This window comes from Polyergus mexicanus, unplaced genomic scaffold, assembly GCF_030449975.1.
Source record: "Polyergus mexicanus isolate NDT 795.1 unplaced genomic scaffold, iyPolMexi1.0 SCAF_11, whole genome shotgun sequence".
NCBI classification, from domain to species: domain Eukaryota; kingdom Metazoa; phylum Arthropoda; class Insecta; order Hymenoptera; family Formicidae; genus Polyergus; species Polyergus mexicanus.
In genome coordinates, this window is record NW_027223331.1 from 9,586,620 (window position 1) to 9,607,683 (window position 21,064).

At 29.0% G+C, this 21,064-nt stretch overlaps 2 protein-coding genes across 3 annotated transcripts; one reads left to right on the forward strand and one right to left on the reverse strand.

Moving 5' to 3' along the window:
• Positions 1-6,585: 6,585 nt before the first annotated feature.
• On the reverse strand, positions 6,586-11,314 carry Stam (signal transducing adaptor molecule). 2 transcript variants are annotated; one of them, XM_070304297.1, is made up of 10 exons: positions 11,090-11,314; positions 10,379-10,539; positions 10,058-10,303; positions 9,663-9,738; positions 9,335-9,544; positions 9,127-9,246; positions 8,831-9,019; positions 8,520-8,746; positions 8,202-8,440; positions 6,586-7,987 (listed from the first exon to the last, which is right to left on the reverse strand). In XM_070304297.1, the coding sequence occupies exons 1-10, from the start codon at positions 11,130-11,132 to the stop codon at positions 7,873-7,875; spliced, it is 1,626 nt and encodes a 541-aa protein (XP_070160398.1). In that variant the 5' UTR covers positions 11,133-11,314; the 3' UTR covers positions 6,586-7,872. The 2 variants fall into 2 exon arrangements, with proteins under 2 accessions (XP_070160398.1, XP_070160397.1); XM_070304296.1 differs by having other exon boundaries at positions 6,586-7,990.
• Positions 11,315-11,589: 275 nt separating this feature from the next.
• On the forward strand, positions 11,590-13,568 carry Zuc (Mitochondrial cardiolipin hydrolase zuc). Its single transcript, XM_070304515.1, has 5 exons — positions 11,590-11,795; positions 12,109-12,227; positions 12,316-12,439; positions 12,539-12,723; positions 12,854-13,568. The coding sequence occupies exons 1-5, from the start codon at positions 11,590-11,592 to the stop codon at positions 13,093-13,095; spliced, it is 876 nt and encodes a 291-aa protein (XP_070160616.1). The 3' UTR covers positions 13,096-13,568.
• Positions 13,569-21,064: the final 7,496 nt, after the last annotated feature.

The window sequence follows — 21,064 nt, forward strand, 5'->3', positions numbered from 1 at the left end:
ACATTACTATTATTACGAAGAAAAGAATCATCATTGTATATATTTATACATTATTTAACTTCTTATATTTAATACATTTTATTACCTTCTTATCTTGAAATTTAAACATGGTTATATATCTCAGTTTCTATAAATATAAAAATTAATTAAAATTTTCGCAGAAGAGTTTCATCGTATATTTTACACACATTTTAATCAAATCCATATAAAAGTTTATGATATTTTTTTATAATGTTTACTTCTGTACATATATTTGTAAATATATTTGTGATTTGCATATAATTAGAGACATTTTTATTGTAAATTTTATTCATAAAAATAAAAGACGGATCAGCTAATGCTTCAAATAAGCAAAACTAACAAATCATAAAATTAAAAATTACAATTTATACAATAATTGATACTTTTGATATGATATGATATAATATGATATATATATATTATCTACCTTTATATATCATCCTTGTATCTGTAGATTATAGTAAAAATATTTAGATGACCTCTTTTCCCATCGCTCTTTATATAGAATCGACCTCGAAAAATTGTTCCAATAGTATTATTGTAGAAACATTGTCCAATAATAATATTCTCTTGTAATAGTATTGCACTATTATTCTCGTATCTTTTCTATATCGAGATTCAGAATATTTCTTATAGGCAATGAGGACAGCAAAAATAATTATTATGAAAACCACTTGAACTGTCGCTTGATGATCTTTCGTGGAGTAATCTAAACTGGCGAACAATTCGTCAAGGCTGTAAAGATGGATAGTATACATTTTATATACGTGAGAAATGAACCACTTTGACAGAGAAGAAAGTTTCCTTCACACAAACATGCATTCTCCTTGATGCACACACGCGCATTCATATCACTATGAAAATATCAAAAGTGATTTGATATCAGAAAAGACAGAATCACAGTTTAAAGAGAACATAATTGTAAATTGTGGATAAAATTTATTCCTTTTTCAATGCAAACATTATAATAGCAAAAAGGTGAAACATATCAAAATTTATTTCTTTTATATTACATGTAATAAAGAAGATAAATAATAAAATTCTCAATTTCACGATGTGAATTTTATCACATGTTTGCGTAGACCATCATCATCAATCGTTTTGCGGATTTAGCAATCTTTCAAAAATGTCGTATGCAATTAAGAAAATAATTTATATGTATGTATATGCAAAAATAGAGAACCGGAATGGTCAATGCTTTAAACGAGCAACAACAATAAAATTAAAAATTACAATTTACACGAGAAACTATCAACTAAATTCGCACGGTCGCTGAGATCAACTTCTGCTAAATATCAAATATACTTAACCGCTAATGTAAAATGCACGTTCTTTTCCGCGCTACGTTTTACTACTGTTTAACTTGCAACCGATTTAATGACCAATAGAGACCTGATCTTTCGAAGTTGGAATTTATCTATTAAAATTTGAGAACTCACGCTTATATATATATAGATGCGCATAACTATTAGCTATTGACGCTGAAGTTAGAACAAGATTGTTTCATAAAGAAAAGCTATTGCAAAATATGTTGTTTAACAAGAAATAAACTGAAAAGACTTCTCTTTTCTCTTTTCATATACATATATATAAATGTTTTTCTTATTTATTATAGTAATATACTATGCGCTGTAATACCTGTTTTTTTTTTGAAAATGTAATCTCTTCTGTAATAAATCAATTTATAGTGAAGACTATGCAGAGAAACTATCACGAAATTATTCACAGGAAGGTAACATCATAACTCATCAGTGCATATAATGACCCGACAGATTGATGAGGTTCGCCGCTAATGTTGCACTCGAAACAATAATTTCGCTAGCGCGACTTATGATCAATGACGGTAAATTATGCGAAAGAAATGCAATAATAAATATGCAAGTGTCACACTATCGGAATGTTTTCAGATTTATTGATTTCAAAGCTCCCGAGCATTCCAGTAGGTAGCCCAATGTATTGCACTCTGTTTCGATCCAAGAGAGAGTCTTTCATTTTTCGATACATTTTCCGAAATTTTGTTTTTCTCGTTCCATAAATCATCACCGGTTGAATTACCGTTGTGACATGCTATCTATCAATTAAAAAAATAAATTTCATCATCAATTAACTAATCGTAGTTTCTCCAGTCTCCTACGCCGTTAACTCCCGCATTCTCTGTCAGGCCGTATATATCCATACGCGATCTCTCTCTCTCTCTCTCTCTCTCTCTCTCTCTCTCTCTCTATATATATATATATATATATATATATATATATATATATATATATATATACATGAATACTACATTCCATTGGTCATCCTGTGAATAGTTCTAAGCGCTCGCTCGAGAAAGGCAGTGATTCCAAAATCACTTGACACGCTCGGCGTCATTGTAATTTCAACCTTACTTTATAATTCAGTGATATAAATTATCGTCGGCAATATTTATTGTATAAAAGAGAATCATGTTCGCGCAGTTTTGTTAAAATACGAAAGTTATTTTATACAAGATAATTTTATAGAGAATAAGAGATTTAATTCTTTTCAACAGTTTGTCAATAAGAATTATTAATATTAATACTATTGTTGCAACGTCTACATATATCGCGCGATTCATTTGGACATATCTTGATTTTATTAGTCTGTTTAATTTTTTATTTACATTTAAATAAGATAATCGAAGCTTTTAACGAGTATTTAAGCGATTGCTCCTGCCAACAGCAGATATAAATTTTCATAGCACATTTAAATTGACTGCTTAAAAGGTTAATCCTTGCATACCTCTGGATTGTAATTTATGCACTGTAAATATTCCGTAAATAGACATTTTCATATTTAAGAAGTTAAGCATGTTGTGTAAAGATTGATTAATTAGTAGCTATCAACTTCTCATTATATTATATTTAATCTGCTGTGTGTGTATGTGTATTTACGCATCTAGTTCTTATTAAAAATACTATACTAATAATAAAATAGCTTAGACGTTCGGAAAAAAATCGCAAATCCGATCTATGCTCATCTATGCTCGATTATCGAGATACATTCGAATCCGACTTAAGATGAGCTTATCCTAGACCTAGAAAAATAATTGTATTAGCCTTGAGCTACATATGACAACAGTAAAAGTAGTGAACAAGTCGCTGTCTTGATAGAAAAATTCCAAATCGAGGATAACAATATAATTAGAACATTTTGCCAAGCAAAATGAGACTAGATCTATGGAATTCTATTATAAAGAATATTGGAGATCGAAAACTTGGAATTTATTTTTTCTTAATCATATAAAAAAACTGTCAAGAGAAATTATTTCTTATTATAACTTTTAACTTATTACATATTTATTTTTATTATATATTAATATTAATATTAAATTTAATATTAAATATTGATTTAATATTTAATATTTAATATTAATTTAATATTAATATTTAATTTAATATTAATATTAAATTTAATATTAAATATTAATTTAATATTTAATATTTAATATTTAATATTTAATATTTAATATTTAATATTTAATATTAATTTAATATTAATATTCAATTTAATAGTAAATTTAATATTAATACTAAATTAATATTAAATTTTATTATATATTAATTTATATATATTATATTTTTATTATATATTTTCGTAAACAAATCTGGAATAAAAATTTTTTATTAATTTTCGTAATTTTTATGAAAATATTAGAAGTTAAATTTTCTCTTGTTTCAATATTCAATTAATAATAATTAAGAAAAAATATATATACATATAAGATTACATATACTTTTCTTGCAATCAAGAGTCTTTAAAGTATTGATATTGAACAATTGCAGATGCTTATAAGAAATAATATTTAAAGTAAAAGTTTAAATTTCTTTTTTTTATTCTACTGCATGGCTGTTTTTTTTTTACCGCACAACTGTTTATTTTACGGCGACTTGGTTATCATAATTGATAATCATAAAATCTTGTCTACGGCATGGAAACGAAACCAAAGAATCTAGAATGTTAATGCCAAGGTTAGTTGGTCCGATCCGAGACATTGTCGATCCAAGAAATGCCATTGCCAAGGGAATCTAGTCATTATTCTAACGATCTTATCAGCAGAACAGTTATAAGGAAGCTGCGATCAATCGTTATCGGTATAGCATCTGATGAATGAAATGATATAACAATCATTATAAATAATTGATAAGAAAAGTGATGCATGCAACGAAAATAGTAATCGAGAGCGAAAAAAATCAATGGATATAACATCCAAATACATAGCTTGAGTTATAGAAAAATTTATTAAATAATAATTATAATTATAACTCTACATATATAAATATATCCTTTTTTTTAAGAGTACCGTTACACAATTATGAAAAGTATATAGCATTTATTCAAAAATACCCTTTTCAATTGAATTATAATGCATGGATAATTATCAGTAATTTTAGAATAATTAGGTATTCATACTATACTATAGGCGGTTGAATACAAATTTCCTTATGCTTCAACGAATAATTCATTAGGGAGAGATGTTAAGTAGATGTGTGTTATTATTCATTTATTAGATGCGTTAGGTGATGCTCATATTACTCAGCATGAAGCACGGATATTTGTAAAATTACTTGGAAAATTCTTACATGTAATTGTTCACAAACCATTTTATCTCTTCAATAAATGTTAGATTTTATTTGCAGAGTATTCAAGGTTAATTTATATTAGCGAGACACTATTGTGTCTCTTGATACAATAATGTATAAAATGTAATAATGTATTAAATATTTCGGAGCGGTAACGCAAATTAATTGTAACACATGGTATTTGACTTTTATAGTATATGGTATGTTATTGTGTTAGTATAAGCGCTCAGCGTGTTGTCAGTTATTTTGCGCAGTGATACTTGAGCAGTAAAAGGCAGTAATGCGAGATGTATATATATCCGTATATTATCAAATTCTTCTTTGAAACGTAATAGCGATAAATATTGGGAAATAATTTGCTATCATCATTAGAATTAACGATTAATTAACTTTCAATAAACAACTGTAACTATATCACGATGACGGCTCTTTATCGAAATGCATGATTTTCCCAATTTATTCATTCATAATCTCAATTAGAGAAATCGAAGCAATAAGAATAAAAATTATAAATTATAAACGAACAGTAATTATATTCCTTTAATGATACTTGAAGTCAAATATATATCGATACTTTAAATATATTTCGTTGATCTAAATATAATTTGTTATTCGGTTTGTGTGAGATCACGTGCGCAATTTTTATATGATATCATTACTTTAATAGAAATTAAAATAATTATTTTGTAGAGCAGTTTGATAACGATATTATATTTTACAATTTTTATTTTAATTAAAATATTATTATTCTAACAGCTCTCTTACAACAAACGCGTGAACTTGATCTTTTTTTATCTTTTTATAACCTTTATATAACTCGGTTTTCATTATAAGTATTTAAAATTCATTTCACATATCAATTGAAGTTAAAGAAAAATGAAGAAAATATCTTTAGCACGCAAATAAAAATTAATTAAAATTTATGCACACGGATGCGTGCAGATGTCACATGTTGCGTAAGGAAAACAAACGATTAATAACGGGATTTACTCGCAAGATTTTTCAATTATTAATTCATTGTTCCATCGATCGTAAATCTTCCATTTTACGTGGAACTATATTATTCCCGTATGCTTTTACATACTTATTATAAAATTTTAAATAATTCTCAAGTGTATATGTTATCAATGATTATTGTAAGAAGCAATTGTTACAAGATATCAGAGAAGATCAAGAAGATAACAAGACGCGGCAAAAAAAAATTAATAAGCACTTTTTTACATAAAGGATTTAAAAATCAACGAAGAAAATTCATTCTTCATTAATGATAGTCTACAACGACAATGGTATGCGTCATTAAGTTATTTAATTAAGAATAACAAATTTGATGTATTGCAAAGAATCTGTCTATAAATATAGCATATTGTATCACGAAATTACAGAAGATATGAATATAATGCTCGATGAAATTACGTAGACTAATTTTATAATTGTAAAAATTCAAAAAAATATTAAACAGAGAAGTTCAAAAATACAGATTATAGATAATCATAGAGTAACGTGATAATCCTAACATTTGTATTATTACAATAACAGCTGGATTTCAAAATTTTCGCGCTTTTCAAATGATAGTTAATATTCATTATTTTTGTATTTTGCTGTAAGAATAATAAACTCTTTCTCATCACATATTTTTTAAAAAATATTTCCTTCGTTAAGGTTTTGTCAATATAGTTGCAAAATAGGAAAAGTATAATATTAGTAAAAAAGCAATTAAATCAACATTTCGAAAAATGTATTTTTAAACTATTTTATAATATACATGTATATGTGTGTGTGTGTGTGTGTGTGTGTGTGTGTGTGTGTGTGTGTGTGTGTATATATGTTTCATTTTGTATCGCGCGAGATTTCTTTTACCAAACAAATTCGTATATGAAAAAGAAGGAATATAATGAAGCGATAATAGATTATATAAATAAAACCAGTTTAATGGTAACATAATATACATAGCATAAATTGCGCTTATTCTCCATAAAATTTGTTTATTATTTTTATCGCTTAATTTATATTTCGTTCCATCTTTATTCGCTCAGAGAGATATAGTATACAGTATACGATTGTTATAAATTTCGATATATTCTGCTTCATAAATTATGCCTTAAATTATACTTTTATCTAAATTTGATGCATAACTCTTGCATGTATTTTGTGTACCATTGTGTACTCCTTTTACATGTTCTTTTTTTCTCTTACTTTACTATATCGTTCTTATTAAAAGCCAAAAGTAGTTGACTAATCATATCAATATGCCTTGTATTCTTGAAAAATAACAGACACACATGATGTCATAACTTTAATGTGTTCAAAATATCAGCCCGAAAAATATTGGCCGTTTTCGTTACATTCGACAAAAGCAGGACGTTTCGTCATGAATATACAAACATTATGCGTATCTATTATGTATTAACAATCCATAAAAAGTTCCTCGCAGTCTCGCTCGTTTTTATTAATGATTAATAGGAATTAGTCTTATTGTATACAACGGATAGACTAGACCACATTGAGGTGTTTTCTTGCAATAGTTGTTTCGAAAATCATTTTCACCATTGTTCGACAATTAGAAGCGTTTTAACATTTTTTTGTGATTATAACATCTCTTTAATATCACTTCGTTTTTAGTAATCACACTGTAGTCCCCGTTTGGCGATTACTTCGAGGTTTAATAGCAGAATAAAAAACTATAAAATATTCGAACTTTTCATTCATATATAAATTCTGAAACCGTCATATATTTTATGACTTTGCAAGAACTTATTATTTAAAAAAAGAAATTTACAATTTATAACATACATATGACAAAGTTTACAATTTGAATATAAAACACAAAGAGTATGCAGAATTAATTTTCATTATATATATATATAATATAATAATAGAAGTATATTTAAAACATATATAATGCACAATGAAACATTTAATAATGAATCAAATATGTAAAATAATAATAACGGAAACCAAATGGGCCAAAGGAATGTATAAACTAAAATTGAACAGTCTAAACAATAAATATCTAATGATCACGAAATTAATCTAATGTGATGTAGACAACATAAGTCACTTTCTGCTTTTGTTTCTTCTAGTTATATATACGCATCTAAACAATAGTGTCTATGTAGATTCAAACATAAAATTTTTATTAAAAACCCATTATCTTTGGCTACTTTGGGTATGTTTATTTTAATAATTATAATATAGTAATATATATTGTACAGAGTTTGAGTTAGAGTACAAGATGAATGCGTAGTTTTTTTTACATCATGTGTTGTCCATTTGGAGGAGCATATTGCGATTGCTGGTTTAAAGACGGTCCCATAGGCCCAGATAGACCATATGGTCCTGGTGCTGGGCCGCTCTGAGATGGATATCTGCTACGTAACATCAAATTTTCATTTTTTATATAAAAAAATTAAAAGAAAATATTTTTATAACATTTAATGTTACTAATAAAACCTAATTTATGTATTGTAATCTATGTGTAAAAAATGTTGTGAAACTGACTTGACAATACTTTGTATTTTATAGTTACATTTTATTACAGTGAATTTTGTGCAACATTATGATAAAAAATAAATAAATTACCCTTGTGGTTGATAAGGAAGGCTAGTTTGATCTGGTGGTGGCAGAGATGGCCCCTGTGGATGTCCAGGCGGATGTTGATGAGGTCCTGATTGAACGTGAAAATGTGGCAAATGTTGAGGCATGCTCGGTATACTGATAGGACCCATATACTCATTATTCGGCAAGCTCGCGTTATACGGCCCTATCGGGCCAGAACCGGCTCCAGTGGAGAATGGAGAAGGCGGCATGCCGTTAAACATCTATTGAAAGATATATGTTACTGTCAAGATATACATCGTATGGTTGGTATCGTTGTTCGTAGTTTATCTATGGACTTACATGTGATGGTGGTGGTCCCGGATTGTGAAATGGATAAGGATTTATATGTGGTTGCATTTTGGGCAAAGTGTAACCAGACGGCGTTGAAGGCGCGGGTTCTCTCATCAAAGTATGGTACAAATTAAGAGCGTCGACCAAATCGGAACTTAATTGAGTAAGCTGCGCGTGTCGCCTGTCTACCTTCTCCAAAGCTGCGTCGATTAGAGGCCCCATTGCAGTAACTTGCTCTGCAAAATGCAATCGATATGAATATAATAGAAAATATTTATAACATTCTTTAATTTAATATTTTCGTTAAAACTTATAGTTACCTTCTAAATCAAGCATTTCCTGAGGATCAGACGTATCACATTGTGGATCAGCTTCATGAAACAGATGTAATAATCTATCCATTTTCTTTTCATCTATTTCAACTTCTACCACCTCTGGCTCGCGTTTTACCATTTTTACTTCTACTTCTTCCGCAAATTGCACTAATTTCTTATTACTATGTTCTAATTCTGCACATAAATACATTCATTATTTCAATTGTAGACAATAAATAACTGGAAAACATTTAATCTTCAAAATATATTAGAGAAAATTAATTAAGTTGCATATATCTTACTAGTAAATTCTTCTGGTTCAACAGATAAATCAGCAGTAACAAAATTGGAAGGAAAAAGTCCTTCGCCTCTTTGATTGTTACCCTTCCACCAATTTGGATCAGAATCGTCCAAAATATTAACTGATGAATATAAAAAGATAAATTCACAGTTAACAGGAAGAAATTTTGTATATTGATATGTGTTGTAATTATAATTTTTATTACGTACTTATTTCTCCTGCTAAAAATGTGAGTTCGTTATCCTCTGCAGCTTCAAAATCATATAAAGCACGTACTTTTCTACCTTCCGAAGTACTTGTGGATGCCATCACAGAATTCACACTTGGATATAAACTAGTACTTTTTTTAGAGGCTGGTGAGCTATGCGATGAAGTGCTTTGAGTATGTACTTTACTTTCTTGTAACGAAAGCTGTATGGCTATTTAAAAAAAAAAAATCAACTATATAATAAATGTGTGTGTATACATGCAATCATGACAGAAATAAGTTTGAAACCTTATTAGTTATAAAAAAAGTGATATTAAATTATATATTACCTTTCGCAATATCTGCTTCTTCTTGTGAATTTGTTACTACATTAGGATCTCTGCTCAAAGCACTAGAATGTTTTGGCTAAAAAAGGTATTTTGCATAAATAGAATAAAGTTTAAAAATATTAAAATAACAATACATCACGTTTTTATAATCAAAACTTATTAACAATATATATAAAATAAGTTGTAAAATAGCTACAAGATATAACGCAAGAGTTCAGAAAAGAAAGAGGGAGTATCGATAAGTAATAGTTTTATCTAACATTTACATAATACAATTCTGTCTGGACTTATAATTTAATACTTGACTTTGCACTAAATGCAATTGATTTATATTTCTATAGCTAATGGAATAAATGCAATAACAATAACATTATTACGGCACAACAGAAACTCACTGTATCTGAGACAGAAGAAAAGTCATGGCCTTCACTTTTGAGTTTGTTGTACAAACTTGGTATCAGATTCAATTGTGGATCTGTTTTAAAGTCACCTTCTACCCATTTCTTCAAAAGCATTTTGATTTTCTCCACTATTTTTGGTTGTGAATGATTAATGAGTTTCCTCAAATCATTTTCAAAATCTCTGGACGCGATTTCCAAGTGGAAGATCTTTCCACAATTACTGGCACAAGCATCTAACAACTAAATCAAAAGTGAATAATCAAAGATATGACAGAATATAAAAAATTTTTTTTGGAGAAGAGATAATGTACTAACTGTTATAGCTTGCATGATAACATGTGGGTCTTGACAGTATAGTCTCTTAACAATGGAACGTAAACAGTCTTTAGCATTCTGACTCGATGTGCCTACTTTGTCACAGATATCCATTATCTTCCCCCATTCCTCCGTTACATTGTTCTCATTAGTTGCTTTTTCTGATGCCATATAAATAATAGTGGATAAAAAATAATATGTCACAGATATTCAATGACATACATAATTAAGAATGATAGCAAGTCTTTCTTAACAAATTTATATCGACAATACACATACAAAGATTAAAATAATTGCAACAGACATCACAACAGAATAACTAAAATGAACATCGTAGATAATGCGACAAAAGAATAAATATTTTCTACAGTTATACTATGACATGTAATCAAAACATCAAGTAACGAATTATCATTAAGCATTGAAAAAATCATTATTATTTCATTTCGTGCGTGACATCGTTCGATTTCGCATGAAATCGCATGAAGCGATCTAGCATTAAAAATCCAATCATATAACTGGAGGTCAAATGTCAACAACCGCTTAATGCGCTTAATGCAGATGCAGGACGGCTTGTTCTTAATAGACTAGGGAGAACGGGCCCGATAATTTCAGATTCACGATAAACGAGAGCGCCGAGAATGATCCACTTTCGCATGACATTCGTCATGATTCATACTAAACGAAACGAGCCGTCACAGCATTACTCACCGACGTCAGCGTCAAAAGGCGAGGAATTCGGGAAGAGACCCATCTTTGCGATTTTCTTCGATCCAATGACGAAATTATTTTACGCTCTTCGCACGTCAGCACACCGTCACAGAATCGCGCTGCGCATTCAGCTGCTATTTACTCACAAACACGGCCGACCGACCAACTAATAATATTCTGCTGTATTACATCGGCGGACATCTTTGCTCTCGGATCTGCCAAAAACCTCGATATCTATCGAAACTCGAACGTCGAGCGCGATGACCATTGGATTCGGTGAATATGGCTTTGTCTTACTTGAGAATATTTGCCGTTGATGCGCGTGATGAAACACTGCAATATTTTTATTATATTTAGGAAAGCATGGCCTTCTATTTGAAAGTGTTTACGTATATATATACACGCAAATTTAGCGAGAATTATTTGATGCCTGATGTAGAAAACAAAAACTTATGAATCGACATATCGAATGATGTAGCAACGCGATTCGATATGTCAAAATGGAGCAACCAATCAGATTCGCTATCTCGCTCTTTTACATACTTGTCGAGAGGGCGCACAGTGAGATCTTCCAGCTGACTTCTGTGAGATTTTACATAGTCTTGTTTTTCTTGTTCAATATTGTATTTCAATTACATGCCTTATCTGTAATTATTATCTCCGATACTGATATAAAAAAACAGCTATCTGAAATCCAATATACAAGGTATCTTATATAACTTATGATTCAAATATTAATAACAAATACTTTGACGATTTCAGAAACGAATATTGGTAAAATGTTTATGCGTAAAATGTTTAATTTTACACAAAAATTAAGAAAAAAACATATATATATAATACAAAATAATAATAGAATATAATAATAATTAATAAGAATAAAAAGGAATTATTTTCTTTTATGTTAGAATTATTAGGAATTTCTAATACTTGTCGAGCTAGGATTAATGTTTGTGATGTTATTATAATTATAAAAGAAGCTGAATTTTAAATGTGCAAATGTATTGTATCTGTTACAGCAAATTTCTCATTATATTAAAACAAAAAGTTCTGGTTTTTGAAGTTGTTCTACATAGTACAAATCCTAGCAATGAAAACAAAAATTATTATAGTAACCTCTGGTATTATTATGTCAGAAGTAATTTGGAAATTATATAAATTATATAAACATTCTCAAAGGAAAGCTGTTAAGATTTCTAATGGATGTGTAAAATATCCATGCACAGATACAAGGGACGGAACAAAAATCTTTGAAGTCATGTTTTTCTCGAAAGAATCTGCTCTATGTCGACCGCACCTAGAATGTCGACAATTATGTAGAAAAGCAAATTGTGCAGTAGGATACTTCAGGTAACTTTTCTTGTACAGTATAAAATAAGGCAAACAAAATTATTTATTTATTTATAGCTTAATGCAATCTGTGATGAAATATATTTAATACATTTATAGGAAGATTATAAATTATTTGGATTCTGCAACTGATACTCTGGACATATGTATGTATTTTTTTACCTGTTTACCCTTAGTAAAGGCGATTATAAACGCTCACAAAAGAGGTGTTGTTGTAAGAATAGTATTGGATGAATCTATGACACAAAACGATGGAAGTCAAATCATGTGCTTTTATAAAGAAGGTTTGTAATAAATATAAAATTTATACATTTAGTAAGAATATTTAATTATATATAGAATAGTATTTTATTATTTAAATTTACTCTCAAATAGATAATAATTTTTTAGTTAATATTATTGTTTTATTTGCAGGCATTAAGCCAAAATTTAAACAACTAGATGTCTTAATGCATCATAAATTTGTTATTATTGATAATAATATTTTAATAACTGGCAGTACAAATTGGACCATGGCAGCATTTTTTGGAAATTTTGAGAATTTGATGGTGACAAATGAATCAGGACTAGTTAAACCATTTATAAACGAATTCGAAAATATATGGATGATGTTTAATGCTACGGAAGCTTATTCTAAAAAATATATGTTAACATAACAGTTTTTATTTATTTTAAAATGTTTATTTTAATTTTTTAAATAGAAGATATAGATATTTTTTTATTGTGCCATATAATAGTTTCTTATATATATGTATTATATATCATATATATGTATATATATATATGGATATATTATATATCCATATACATAAATATATATATATGTATGTCTATATATGCATATATATGATAATGTATACATATTACACACACACACACACACACACACACACACACGCACTTGCCTGTGATATACAATTTATAATTCGAAAAGTGATATGATTTTTACTTAAGTCTATTATTTTAATTTTTATAAGCGTAAAGAAATGCAGAAACAGAGAGTTTTTGCAAGATTATTCTGATTGTTCAACATAATATGAAATTTTTATTTTAAAAGACAAAGATATTTCATTTGGTTGGTTATATATAAATGTATTAGATATATAAATATATTTAATATATATTTTTTAGAAAATATTTTCACTTTTGTGTCCTGGTTTTTTTTCACATATATGGAAATTCCCACGAAATGATTAATACAAACATCAAACGCTAGTAAGAGAACATTCTCTAATTCGATTAATTTTTACGTTTTGGTAAATTAAATTCGATGCGATCATACGGCGTGGATGCGCTAAAGGAATTGCCATAACGATTCTGACATATCTTAGAGATTAGAGATAGCCTTTGTTTTTTTGGATGCAAATGAAGCTGTGTTCTGTAATGTATATTGATTTTGTTGCTCGGAACAATCATGGTCTCCTCAGAGTTCATGGCTACGTCTAAACAGTCCCTATAAGCACGTGATATTTAATATTCAAGGCGTATTCTAAGAATATTATATCTTAAAGCTTGAGAATATAAGTGTATTTATTTAAAAGAAAACACATTCGTTTCCTATAATGAATTAATAATAAAAAGGATGCATATATTAAGATAATTTATACATATATATAGTTATTATACATATATATATATATATATATATATATATATATATATATATATATATATATATATTTATACATATATTGCTTAAAGAATCATGAATCATTTAATAGTACAATATGTGCATATATTTCTTTTTAGGCTATATTACCGACAAAGTACTAGTTTATTATACGATATACGATAATAATGCCTCGTTGGAGTGGCTATATTTAAACAAATTTGTAAAGTCGCACAATACATATGTATAAAAAATTAACCAATCATGTACCATATGAAAAATGCAGCATCAATATGGCGTCCTTAAAAGTTAGACATTTGATTGGTCAGTTTTTTTATAATGCACATATGCATGATACGGTTATGCAAATTCTTCTGAACATGCCTTTAGAGTTGCAACGTCAATCCGGTGGCGCCCTCCTATCGATCGATCGTAGATCAATGACAAAAGTTCAACCGTTCAAAGTAAAACTGCGACTTCTCGCAATTTCCAGTACGATAAAAAATATAAATCAATGTATAATTAAGAGACATTAAAAATATAAGCGCGATCGCATGTGTAAATTGTGTGTCGTTGTGATGTAAAATCGTAACAAGATCGATCCGTGTCATTCTAATCTCGTGCGCGAAATAAAGTGCAGTACGGAAATTGCCGCTCACGGAGGTTGGAAATGTCCGATCACGCTTGTACGCGCTGTATTTGCATCTTAAAAGTCTTCTTCAAGGATGATTGCAGGACTTCGGAATCAACAGACTTCCAGTATGACGTCAAGGTAAGAAATTAATTTTTTTTTTAGGCAATATATATCTGTGCTTTAGTACCGCGCATTAAGACATTTAATGCAAAATATTCGAAGACAGAGTAGCTTATTCTCTGTATGTACAATATATATCTATTTTAGAATTATAAATTTATCTATAAACTCTATCGCGCGCGAAGCATTTATACTAGTGTACATTTCGTAGTACAGATGAAGAATGGCTTTTTAGAGTGATTTCATAACGCGATCATAAAACGTAATCGCACGAATCGTGGAAACAGACCGTTATATACTGGATGGCGATGTACTTTCGCGCAAATTTTCTCAAGTAGGAAAATCAAATTAGCGTAACCGCGGCGTGATCATTATGCTCGCATACTCGTTGTTGATGCCTCATTTCAGAAGTCTCATAGAATCTAATATTAGTCTTTACGCTTTGAGCGGAATTTTCGCGTATAAAATGTTTCGAAACTGCAAATTGCCATCGCGATTTATTCGAAGTATCGTTTTTATTCATCCCCTCATGAGCAATTTTAGCAGTTAAGTCGGACCAGAAAGGTTTCGGCAAAGGTGTAAACGCGATTGCGTCAGAGCGCCTGCCAGATGTCGTAAAAGCCGCGACTCGTTGCTTCTGAAAAGCTGTGATTCATTTCGTGTGAGCAACATTTGTAATACGATGTTTATAGAGTACGTTATACACAATGATTTCATGCATCTGATATATCATATATTTATGAAGTATACCATATGTTATGTAGAATATTTTTTATACATATATGTGTATATAAAATATGTATCGTATAATTTGTTTCATTTTATAAATATTTTTATCATAGAGTAGATAGAAAAATTTTTGTTGTTTGCCAAAAGAACATGAAAAATTAGCTTTATAAATTATAAATTATTAAAATATATAATTATAATAAGATATATAATAATAATAAGAAAATAATTTTTATATATAATCATAATTATATAACATTATAATATTATTATTAATATCAATATCAATATCAATAGATATAATATAATATATGAAATATAATATTAATATATTAATATTACTATTAAAATATTATAAAATATTATTATTTAATTATAATTAATATATAATTATTATTTGTATTTTGTATATGGGCTTTATAAATTATAAATTATTATTGCAAATTATTTTTACTTATTATATAAAAATCTCTAATCTGACGTGTTATATTATAACAAATAAGCGATTAACATAAAAAAATAACTTTTGAAATTAATTAAATATAGATAATTTATTTTTTCTCTTCGATTACCGTGTTGTCTTGTAATTTTTCACTGTTAGATAATGTTATTAGCATGTTACATGACACGCGAGTGTTTAATATTATGTGTATTTCTGAGCCAAGTTTGAAACTTTATATTATATGCGTGTCCATATGAAATTAATCCTTTGATAAAAGAATTGATAATCTTAAAGTACGCGTATATACAAACACACATGCACTAAACACGTGCGCGTGTGCGAGTTTAATTCTAACATGTAGTCGGTATTGATTGCGTATTTTTAGATACACTGGCAGCAACCGTGCCGTCATCAAATATTAATCCCCAGTCAGAAATAGATCCGCGCCCCCGTCGACTATATTTATTATTTCAGAACGAATAGAAGAAGAGAGAATTACTACTTACTTTTTTTGGGGGGGAGGGGGAGATACATGGAAAAAATAAAAATAAAAGCAATCAATCGAAGGACCAGATGCGATTAGTCTCATTCTATCGCTTGTTATTATGATGAAATTTATGATAATATTCCTTTTTCTTGACATCCATCTGTAATTTATATCGAATCAAGACGGAAAGAAAATATTATTTTAATATTATTACTTAGAGTTATATGGTCGCTCTATTAGATTATATCGCACAACTTCTTTATAATTGTTTTATAATAAAATAATAAAATTTTATTTCAAATGGTTGCAAATTATTATTAAATATTCATTTTTTTGTTGTTTTATACACGTATTCAATTGTCACTGAATATTTCTTTCTAAAAATTATAAATTTCTTGATTAATTTAAAAATTTTTCTTTATTAACATTTTATAAAAGATCATATTATTTATCTTGCATCTTTCTCTTTCTCTCTCTCTCTCTCTTTGTGTGTGTTTCTAATTTTTCAAATATTATATATGATCGAAATAAATTTTGAAATTAGGATTTTTGTTTGGAATTAAAAGAATATAACGTTACATATTTTTCTTTTGAAGCTATTTCGTGTAAATTATTTTATTTTCAATTGTTATCCGCTTGAAAATTATAGATGCCTCGATTTATTTAAATGGTCAATTTGATTACGCAAACAAAAGATTAATTAAACGTAACTTTTTATTTAATCCTAAAGTATTCTAATCTCTAAACGTAAAATCATTGTGTGCATAATCTACATATATTTTTATAATTAATCCTATACTATAACATAAATAATTACTGTTATTAGGAATAAAGAGTTTGAAATTACATAAATGAGAGCCGCAAATGATGGAAGCACATCTAATTTAAAATGTTATCGATCTACTTTCTTCACGCACAAATGTCGCTTTGACGCTAAAGTTATCGACAAGCATGAAAATAGCGCCGATTATATTCTTAATTATTAAAAATTGCATACGTGTGTCTGTGTCGTCGATTCCGAGAATATCTCGGGAAACGGGTATTCGTTCGGATTATTTCGGATTTAAGATCGTTTCGAGATTAAGACTCGTGATAAAGTCGTCAACATGCTGCGCGTCTTTATTAGCCCCGGTTAATTACTACGCGAATTAAGAAAACCAGTTCTTTCCCTTCTCATCTGCATTTGAGAGACGGGAGGTTTATTTGCGACATCTAATAAACGAGAGATGTGTTCCGCGCGCAATCGCACGCATCCTCATCCTCGTCCTTATCATCGCGGCGTTTTTATAGATTGCATCCGCTTCAGGAAAGGCGGTTGAACCCAATGGACGGGGCGAACGATCTTTAATCCTGTCTCTCTCTCTTTCGCAAACTCCTTTCCCCTCTCTCGCATATGCGTTAAAGCGCCAGGGAGCGTTTTCTTTGACGTCAGAGGGCAATCATGCAACATCATAAAGCGTACACAGAACCCCACCGTCGAAATGTTCTGGGTGACTTCGACGTAAATCCGTACGCCTACACGATCGGTAGTTATCCCGATCCCCTGAAAGATAAACTCATCGAAAGAGGTTGATGAAGTCCTATAAAAACGAATAGAGATTAAAGTAAATTAAAATTTATTCTTTCATAAGCGTACTTCTAATGCATTACCACTATTTAGTAATGTAGCTAATTGAAAAAATTAAAAGTATATTCTTTATATTCAAATATAAGAATAAGAATAAACAGAAAAATGGAAAAATATAGAAAAGAATTGAACGAACATAAAGCAAAGATCGAGTGAGATTTGAAAATTTTCAAGAAAAAGATTCCTAAATCTTTTTTCTAATAACAATTCTTGAAAATTCAGATATTTCTCTCGACAAGCAAATTCGGATCTAGTAGAATTAAGGCATTAAAATGTCACTTCAGCCGATGCGTCGGCGTGCACTGATACAAGTGGAACGTTATCCGTATGATGATGTATAAATAGGTTAGACGGTATGAAAATAGACACCGGGGCGTTGGACCGGAGGATCGATGACGGTACTCATCCTCTGGTGGCGGCTTGCCCGACTTTATTTTTCGACAAGTAACCGCATTACGCGACTTGGTCGAGACAGCGCGTCTGCACGAAACATCTGATATTATAACTTACATTTTATATATTTTCTAATGTACAATATAGCTTAGTTTTTTTTTTTTCATACGACACAAATTTAGCTTCTTTAATTTCGAACATTTAATGCCATGAACATCTCTTTTCTCATTCTTGTGAAATGCAATTGCGAAACCTTACAATTGTTCTCGGTATGCTTCAGCTCATACATTAAATTTATTTTGTTTTTGAAATCCATCAATTTACTATAAAGTTATTAACAGATAATGTTTTAATAATTTTGTTTGATTATTGCACTCTTGGTTATCTATTTATCCATGATATAAGTTAATTGATTTATGTATTGTGCACATATAGATAAACATACAAATTAATTAGTTGTTTTGACCATAAAATAAAATTAATTTTTATAGATTTCAGAGAGAAACTTTAAAAAAGAATTAAAAAATTAAAGATGTTTAACAATATTAAAATATATATATATTAGATCTTTCTCTCTTTCTCTATCTCTCTCTCTCTCTCTTTCTCTTTTGTAACGTGATTTTTTAAAATAAAATATTCAGTTGAAGTTGTATAATGAAAAAGATAGCACCTTTTTATATTTTTCTTAAAAAACTTTTTCTAAGTAAAAAAATTAATTTTTTATCTAGTTTTTATCAAAATAGATAAAGTATAAATCGAAATAGCTGTTAAATAACCATATGATTTTCTTCCTTCATTTGAATTTTAAGATAAATCTTTTGATCGGCGATTTCATCAATTTATTTTTATTCGTCTATTCACTTTATTGGATATGAAGCTTTTATCAAGGCTTGATAAAAATTATATAAACAAATGTCGAAGTTTAATTTTTGCTTAAATATCGTTCCTCCAATTCTGGAAAATGTTACACGTGCGCTTGCTGTTGACTCTTGCGTTACAGTCGATCAATTGAATCTCTCGTCGTATATTATGTTACGATGCGTTTAAACACCACAACTGTGTATATGTACTTGATGTCCGCTTTGCGGAGATAACGTTCTGTCAAGTATCCAGTCGGTTTGACGCTTGTCAAAACAAGCCGCCGAGAATACTCGCCATGTGGATGGAAATAGCGGTACATTGGTCCAAAATACACGCGCATCGGAAGAAAGATGATGGAACGCGGGTGCATGTTGAGATGCATTCGTTTGATGCACGCACGCCAGTGGCGTAACTAATGGTCTGAAATACCCGGAATTGCCTGCGAAATCAAAACTGGAAAAGAGAGAGAAAAAAAGAAAAAGGGGAGAAAGGAAAAGAGGAAAAGGTGAAACGACAGATGCAGAATAAAACAGGAAAAGAAAGAGAAAAATAGAGAAAGAAATAAACAGGAGTATCAAACTTGTCATCGACAATGTTCTTTTTTAAAAACGAAACGTCGTACGAGAAAATGTTATTCTACTTTTGCAATTAATTTTTTTATTTCACACTATTATTATAACTTTCTGGGTTATATCGGATAATAATAGACTAGTACTTTTTCTAAATTTATTCTGCTGAAAAATAAAAATCTTTTCTAATTACAAAATTTAATTTTACTGAGCTTTTATCAAAGTAGGTACAATATAAATGTTAAATGATCATATTATCATATATTAATCGGTTTGTTCATCTTCGTTTTAACACAGATTTTTCGATCGGTGATTTCATCAATTTATTTTTGGTGATCTACTTTTGCATCTATTATTATATCTAGTTATATGTTTACGGCAATTAAATCTTGCATATATTAATATATTTGGGTTGAAACATGTATATTAGAACAAAAAATATATAATATATATTATGAAACAATTGAAAAGTGGGTCGAGGATATGTCACAGCTTGTGTGGGTTATTTAATAAAGATTAAATATGTAAAGATCTTAAAATATTGTTTGGAGTGTTTATGTATCCGTGTGTCAACGAATATCAGAACACTTCGTGCCACGGACGATGAATTTATCTTGGCACTCTGGGGACTGAGCGAATGACGTCTAGGCGCACTCATCGATCGTCATAAGAATGATAACGCGCAGATATAGTTGATGATGGATTGGATGTAACATTGCAATTGGAGTGCAATTAACGTGATGTTCTTAATATTGGAAATATATCGGGAAAATATACCGTCATCGAATATATAAAGTTGTCGAAAATATATTAAAATTGATACTATATATATAGCAGAATAGAACAGAAAATTAAAAAATGTAAGAATATATTATAATTCAATAATATAAAAAATATGAAGATATGATTCTCTATTTAAAAACATAAACAAACATTTTTTAATTTTTTTTAAACGGCCAAAGTTTAGTTATGCTTCAATTTGCTTTTTTCACATTGTATTTACAAATTGGTTGGTTTTATTACTTTTTTGTTTACTTTCTATTTATCAACAAATTTTGAAATTAGAATACGACGATACATTTTTATTCGTGTGTATGCTCACAGAAGTATTGTTTATCTTATTTAATCTATTTTTATATATAACAATAATTTTT